At 55.1% G+C, this 7,369-nt stretch overlaps 3 protein-coding genes across 3 annotated transcripts; 2 read left to right on the top strand and 1 right to left on the bottom strand.

Annotated features, from left to right (window-relative positions):
- Window positions 1-1,272: 1,272 nt before the first annotated feature.
- On the bottom strand, window positions 1,273-1,489 carry CHGG_03483 (uncharacterized protein; the record flags this gene model as incomplete). Its single annotated transcript, XM_001229998.1, has 2 exons — window positions 1,273-1,367; window positions 1,483-1,489. The coding sequence occupies 2 exons, from the start codon at window positions 1,487-1,489 to the stop codon at window positions 1,273-1,275; spliced, it is 102 nt and encodes a 33-aa protein (XP_001229999.1).
- Window positions 1,490-3,231: 1,742 nt separating this feature from the next.
- CHGG_03482 (uncharacterized protein) lies at window positions 3,232-4,145 on the top strand (the record flags this gene model as incomplete). The annotated part of the gene is made up of 3 exons (XM_001229997.1): window positions 3,232-3,467; window positions 3,593-3,740; window positions 3,984-4,145. 3 exons carry the CDS (start codon window positions 3,232-3,234, stop codon window positions 4,143-4,145), a joined length of 546 nt encoding a protein of 181 aa, XP_001229998.1.
- Window positions 4,146-5,340: 1,195 nt separating this feature from the next.
- On the top strand, window positions 5,341-6,749 carry CHGG_03481 (uncharacterized protein; the record flags this gene model as incomplete). The annotated part of the gene is made up of 4 exons (XM_001229996.1): window positions 5,341-5,903; window positions 5,967-6,012; window positions 6,064-6,658; window positions 6,709-6,749. The coding sequence occupies 4 exons, from the start codon at window positions 5,341-5,343 to the stop codon at window positions 6,747-6,749; spliced, it is 1,245 nt and encodes a 414-aa protein (XP_001229997.1).
- Window positions 6,750-7,369: the final 620 nt, after the last annotated feature.

Genomic DNA, 7,369 nt, shown 5'->3' with positions numbered 1-7,369 from the left:
AAGGTGATTAGATGCACAGTATGACAAACCCAAGTGTCCCTAACAGGAACATTCCCATCTCGTCTGTTCCAACAATGCGGCTCTCCGGGCTCCAAGAACCTGGTCGAGGAGTCGGGTCTCTAACACACAGCCGACCATTGCTTTTTACCATGTTTTCCCCGCTCAATACTGCCCTGCGTCTTCCTCACCCACCTTGACACTTGCTTGCTATGGGGCCAACACCGCGAACAATACGTGTGCGCCGAGTGCGACGCAGGGCCTCCGCCTCAGTTCTATTCCTTGTGCTCTGCGGGCTTTGGTACGCCCAGGACCTTTTTCATGACACATTGACGCTCGCATCCCTTCCCTTGATCTGGCCGGGCTACTCCGACCACTTCTACATCTCAGCCGAGCTCGACAATTTCGACGTGACATTTGCAAACTACAGCATTCACCAAACGAGCGCCGCTCCGTTCCCAGACCGAGTACCTCCTATTCTCCATCACATCTCGCTCGGTTCTGGAGTTGCCACGCACTCGAAATGGACCGAAGTTCGCCAGAGCTGTCTGGACATGCACCCAGACTGGGAAGCCTTTCTCTGAACTCACGAGGCTGCGGATAAACTCGTCAGCCAGCACTCCCCAGAGCTTTACAATATGTGGACGACATACCGATATCCTATTGAGAAGGTTGATGCGCTGCGGTATATGGTGTTGTACCATCATGGCGGTAAGCACCGCCTCTCAACACAGGTATCCATACAGATGGCAGATATAACGGGACTAACACATTACCACCACCCAGGCGTCATTCTCGACATGGACCTCCAATGCAAGCGCGCGTTGGGACCCCTCCGACGCTTCGAATTTGCCGCCCCCGCTGCTCACCCAACCGGCTTGTCGATCAGCTTCATGATGGCCAGCAAGGGCAACACCTACGTACGCCAGCTCGTGGACAACTTGCGCCGATACAACAGACACTTGCTCGGCCTGCCGTATCCAACCATCATGTTTAGCACCGGCTGCCATTATGCGTCGTGGGTTTCCCATTCCCCGTTCTAATCCGCCTGTTCAACAAACTGCCCCGTACTGACAATGCCATTCCTTCAAGTAAAAGGATTCAAGCCATCCAGCCCAGCCGCGCAAACCTCAAAGTCCTGGCCGGGCCGAAGGAGAACCCCAATATGGAGAACCTCAACGGCCGTGTCTCAACGCCCATCCTCAAACACCTTGGCAGCTCGTCGTGGCATTCCTATAATGCTGCCATAATTGTATCCTTGGGGAAGAGCCACGGCTAGGTGCTGCCGGTGGTGGGTGTTGCTGTCATGGGGTTGGTCTTCTTTTGCGCGAGGAGGTTAAAGAGGAGGAGGGCTGGGTTGCGGGTGTGAACTATTAGTTATTGTATTCAACATGTGGGTTTGTGCTTTTGGAGTTTCTTCTCCATCTTCTCGTCTCCGTGGACCATGGCTGGCCTATAATTTTGAAACATCGTCGATTTGCGCACCTGTCATGTATGGAGTATCAAAGTTACACCGATATACTGTCTTTGAACTGAGCATCCGTCACGTGGAGATGTTCCGCCTATTCCACCGTCACGCTACGTGGCAAGCGAATGCGTTTCATTGTACATATGCAAGATTTCACGTAATTAGTTGTAGCTTCTGAGGAACGGATACCAATCAAACCACCGATTTATCCAACGTTTACCAATAACTAGTTTTTTATTTCCCTATGTTTGAAGCCTTTGCTAGGCCCGCTCCTTGGTTTGAATATGCGCAGTGTCGGAACCCAAGGAACCCCAAGCAGTAATAATACCGACCGACGGCAGGGCAATCACTAGGCTGGCGGACGACTTTGACCATCCGAGACGTTATTCCGGAACGAAACCCTAAGGAGGCACGACGGTCTCAGCAAGGCGAAGAGCTCACTGCTGATTCAAATCCGGACGGGATCAATAGGCCTACGGGACTTCTTGTTTACACGGTGAGTCCCGGAGGTTCTGACTCCTGCCTGCGAGTGTGGCGAGGGACGAGAGACTGCCGAACACCTGATAGTGTGATGTTTGGCCCCACCGTTGACTCGAAGATGGGAGAGAACTGGAATTCGGACACGACGGGTCTTTTACTCTGTTCTACACGGAATCAATCCCACGACTGCACGGCTCGCAAGGAGAGTCCTTGACTAGCTGATGGACTCGGGGAAGCTGCCGATGTACAGCTTCAGCCAGGGGGCTCGAGCTGGAAGCGGCGGCCTGAAGCGCCCCCGTTCGGAGGCCAGGAGGCCTCCTCTCTTTGTATACGCAGACTCACCAGAACGCATCGTTCCTTGATTGTTGGTATGGGTTTTTCACCCGGCCCGGGAGGGCACGGTTTTCCTCTACACTAAATAGCTGAGGGTCCGGCACGCCCTAGGGCATAGCGGAGTATGAATAATATAAACTGGAAAGTGATCTGTCACAAGGCCGACCGCATGTTCCAATCCACCACTGCGCACTAACCCCTGAAAGAGAGGAGATATCGTGGAGTCTGTGTTGATCTTCGGCTCCATTGGGAAACGCTGTCCGAGGGAGCCAGCTTCCCACCATCCTACGGAAACACGCAGCCAATAATCGACGTGCAGCACCTGCTCCGTAGGATTTAGAGGGTCCCAGAAACAGTGGATTTGTTTACCAGTTGATGGAGTCAATGGAGCCGGACGAGCGGCTCCTTGGAAAGCTGGTCCGTAAGTTCCAGTCGTCAGCTTGGGTTTCTTTGCTCACCCTAGGCTCATATATTCTGTAGAAACCTACCTATGCAAGGTGGCCAACCTGGTGTGGGGTGATAGCCGTAATATTTCCTATGCCCCAAGGTTACGGGATACGCAAATTGTAGCTAGTGCAAGCTATTAGATGCAAGCGGGAATTTTACACATTTTGTGTCGAGCCAGGGCTAAGGACAAGGACGCTGTCGAGACACTCCTCGAAACAGAGACACCGTGCTAGTTAGTCTATATATGGCGCATTCCTCTCACAGGTTCCGGAAATGAAGTCCGTTGTTGGTCTCTTTCATTATTCTGTCCAAAGTCAATGGGTTAGGTGAGTTTCGGAGGAGGGGTTGATATGATCTCCAACTTGCGTCATAGGTACCCAATCCAGTGCTACTAAGGGGCGATATCAACCAGAGAAACTTTGTACAATCCATCCACTGGTCAAATTCACTATTTCCACCCAATAGACACCAAAGAAACATACAGAAACAACAACAAACTGTCCACCATGCTCCGAGTAACCCGCCTCGCCCCCGGCCGCCGCGCCCTGCTCCCACACCCGCACCTCCCCGTCCCCACCGCCGCCCCTCCCGCCACCGCGCGCTCGGTAACCTTTGTCACGGGCAAGAGCAGCACCACCCGCCCGGTCATCTTGACCAGCATGGGCAGCGGCATGCCCAAGCCCAACCCCTCTAGCTCGTCCCGCTTCTTCGCCCGGCCGCCGTCGGCGTGGGGGCCGAGCACGTACGTCCCCAGCCCATACATACCTACCTTGTCGAGCCCTTTGCCACTAATCCCCTCTTCCCAATCTCCAAGCAGAATAAACTAAACATCAAAACAACACTGTTCACACTCTGATAAATGAATAGCATCTCCACACTCGCCCTCGGCAGCATCCTGGGCGGCTCGTGGTACATCTGGGAAGCCGGACGCGACTACATGGTGGCGGCCGAGGCAGACCGGTATGAGCCGCGGATGTTGGGCACGCACCGCGAGGGGAAGATCAACAAGGATTATGTGAGTTATGAGAAATGGGTCGAGAAGCATGGGCGGCACGGGCAAGGGAAGAAATGAGCATGGGACTTTTGGTTGTGTCGTGTGATGTGGGTTTTGGTGATGGCTTAGGCGTTGAGGGCGTTGCTTGTGGGGAAAAGGGATCTCAAAAGTGCGCTGTGTGATCAAACTGGGTGTGGCAGCGTTCACGGGGCTTTGGGGTGGCTCCTTGATCGGAAGACGGCTAGAATGGGACTACTAGATTAGACGCTGGTTTGGTCAAACCAAGCCTCAAGCTCTCAGGCTACCTCCGATGATGGAATCGCGGTTGGCGAGCTGCCCGATGGCTGGGACATTGGGCTTCTGTGGGCCTTTGGAAACACTATGATCCTTTCCTCTGAGAAATTGGACAGTGATTGGGTTTTGTAATTAGCAGCGACGAGGTGTAAAGGCCGCCCTTAAAATGGAATCTGTCCGTCATTGGCAATCAATCCGGTACAATCTAATAACTGCGAGCTTCTCGCATCATTTCCGGGCCACCCGCTGCCTAGACCGCTGCTTATCAGAGAGATCATCTCGACTTTACCCCCATCAGCCCCTTTTCCTTTGCTGAATCCCACGGTGGAGGGTATGTACATCCCTCGGCTTTTCCGCGGTCGTAGTGGACTAGCAAATACAACTTGCCGGCCGCAGCTACATTAGAATCCTTAAAAGAGCCTGTCTGCGCGAAGTTCACTCTAATTATTTATGGGTCGGGTCAGCATGGGGCCATTCCAGTTTGGGGAGGACCAGAGCCCAAGATGGACAGACCGAGGGAATCCCATGGGAGTCTGGGAGTGGCTAGATAACCGGTATGGACGAAGATCCCATAGTCTGCCGGGAGCTGCGGCATGGGCATGCTGTTTGGGGTTGCATTTAGAAGCTCGACGAACGTGATTTCAGTTCCGGGGGCGCCATCCTTCTCGCTACAACTACCGCTAACGAATGCCAACTTTTTTTGAAGGCGAGCAGGGGCCAGAACTTCGATGAGGGTTTTGGTCCCGGCTGGCCCGTTGCTGCTCTGCGACCCTTCTCATCGGCTCATCTAGGCTCTAGCCTCACTCAGACAAGTTGAGCGGCACCCAGTAGCGAGTGCCGAAGTGTCCTTGCTGGGCAGAGAATAAATGTCCGAAAGGTAAGGCGCCAACACATGGGCAGGTGTGCATCGTCTAAAATAGGATAGTGCGCCATATAGGTCCGTGGAGGGTGTGGCTCATGTTGATATGCCGTCGAGGTTATTTCGGCTTCCTCCGCCAGAAAAGGACCGAGCCACAGTATTGTTTAGCTGTGAAAAGTCCCGTCTGATCTCCATTGGGTCCAGCTTTATCCAAAGGAGGAAGCATCCATCTCTGAGGAGGGATGCGCACCAATCGGTTGAGTTGGCGGATAGCAGTTGCTCGCCCTGTCAAATAGAAGCTCCCCAGACTTGGCAGGAATATAAGGTTAAATTAACAGCAGACTCGGCAGTTTTACCACGGGGCATGACTGGGCACAGCATGGTCGCCTGCCACCCATACGTGCTCGGTTCCTCCGCTCGGCACTGCTGTCCCGGATATGCACGTCGTACCGGCAGGGCCGTCAAAACATGGGGGAATGGTTGGAGACCAGACCCCCGCGAAGCATATATGAGCTGAAGGCAAGGCCACTCCAAGCCCTGCTCGCTGTTTCCCATTTGAGTGTTGTTGCTTCAGACGTACTCCAACGCATCCTCCTACTTGTTACGACTCCTTCTTTACAAGACCTTGGACTCACAAAACAGCCGAAATCATTGAAATCCTCCCCTAGAATGCATCTCAAGGCCTCGATCGCCGCCCTGGCGGCAGCCCAGCTTGCTGCGGCGCAGGAGCTGATGCGTTTCGGCTGCTCACAGCTGACCATCGACCGTATCGACCCCCTAGTGAACCCGGGCAGTCTCCCGTCACCCCACGTGCACCAGGTCATCGGCGGCAACTCGTTCAATGTGTCCATGTCCCCGGACTCGCTTGACCCTCCGAAGGTCTCCACCTGCACCAGCTGCACGTACTCGGAAGATTTCTCCAACTACTGGACCGCCAACGTGTACTTCAAGGCCCGCAATGGCACGTACAAGCTGGTTCCGCAGTTTGCCAACTTGGGCCTCAACGTCAAGGGTGGTATGACGGTGTACTAGTACGTTGGGTTGCATCGTTGGGCTCTGTGAACTTAGTGGCTGACGTTTGATCCCACCTCCAGCATTCGCGGATACCAAGCCAGTGCCCGGGTCACTGCTTTCCCTCCGGTACGTTCCCGTGGTATCTTTCAGGAAAAGACGAAGTTTTTGGACTAACAGCAACAGGGCTTCCGCATGCTGGTCGGCGACCCCAACAACCGCGAGGCGAGCAGGGTCCCATCAGGCCTCTGCTTCCGCTGCGAAGCCAACATGCAGCAGAGCCCCTTCGGCGGCGCGCCCTGCACGGGCTCCGACACCAAGGCGTTCCCCAAGTCGACCTGCGGCGGCGGCTGGCGCGTGACGGTGACCTTCCCCTCGTGCTGGGACGGCAAGAACACCGACAGCCCCGACCACAAGAGCCATCTCGCCTACCCGCAGAGCGGCAGCTTCGAGAGCGGCGGCCCCTGCCCGGCCAGCCACCCGGTCAAGGTCCCGCAGGTCATGTACGAGGTCATGTACGACACGCGCCAGTTCAACAACAAAGCCGAGTGGCCCGCCGACGGCTCGCAGCCCTTCTACTGGAGCCACGGCGACAACACTGGGTATGGCATCCACGGAGACTACGTCTTTGGCTGGCAGGGCGACGCCCTCCAGAGGGCCATGGATGGCAAATGCTCTGGTGATAGGTGCGCGCCGCTCAAGAGGCAGACTGATGCGCAGGCCATCGCTTGTACCAAGGGCCAGAGCGCGCGTGAGGATCTCGGTACCGATAAGTGTAAGTGCAGCTGTGGACAGTGGCGAGAGAAAATCCTAACACTCTTCTAGGGCTCACCATCATGCCCGGGCAGTCGAACATGCCGATGTAAATGCAGCACTAATGGTTTGGCCGAGGGCGAGTACCTAGGTACCTACATGTATGCTTGGCGTGCTCCGGTGGCCAAAGACGGGTATGCTGGGGGTTCTCTAGGCTGTGTTGTCTCGTTCCGTCAAGCCCTGTTCCGTTGTCAAGACTTTTGGTCACATGTAGGAAAGGGTATATCTTTACGTTGGCATGTACCTACCATTCTGTAGCGATAAGCCTTTACTCCTTACAACCCCGAACCTGATGTCAGTCCTTCTGGATGATATGTACCTATCTACTGCGGAAAAGGCTAGCACAAGCTCACACAAGTTCACACAACAAGAGTGTTGAAGTCCAACCCAGGACCCCGCTCCTCAGGAGACACCCGCCTCACCCAATACCCCATATCCCGCGGCTCTCTCCTGCGAACCGCTCCCACCGACCTCCAAAACTGCACCCACTTGCCCTGATCCACCTCCACCCTCTCCGCACCCTCCCACTCCTCCCCCATAACCCGGTCAAAGGCTGCATGCCCCAACGCCAGCACACACTCGCCCAACTGCGCCCCAAACTCCCTCACCACCCCATCCATCGCCTCCAAAATACACTTCCTCACCTCCCCCGCATGCAACGGTGCCCTTACCC

Source organism: Chaetomium globosum, genomic scaffold (genome assembly GCF_000143365.1).
Source record: "Chaetomium globosum CBS 148.51 scaffold_2 genomic scaffold, whole genome shotgun sequence".
Classification (NCBI taxonomy): Eukaryota; Fungi; Ascomycota; class Sordariomycetes; order Sordariales; family Chaetomiaceae; genus Chaetomium; species Chaetomium globosum.
The sequence above is the reverse complement of the archived record's forward strand: the minus strand, read 5'-3'. Positions and strand labels throughout refer to the sequence as shown.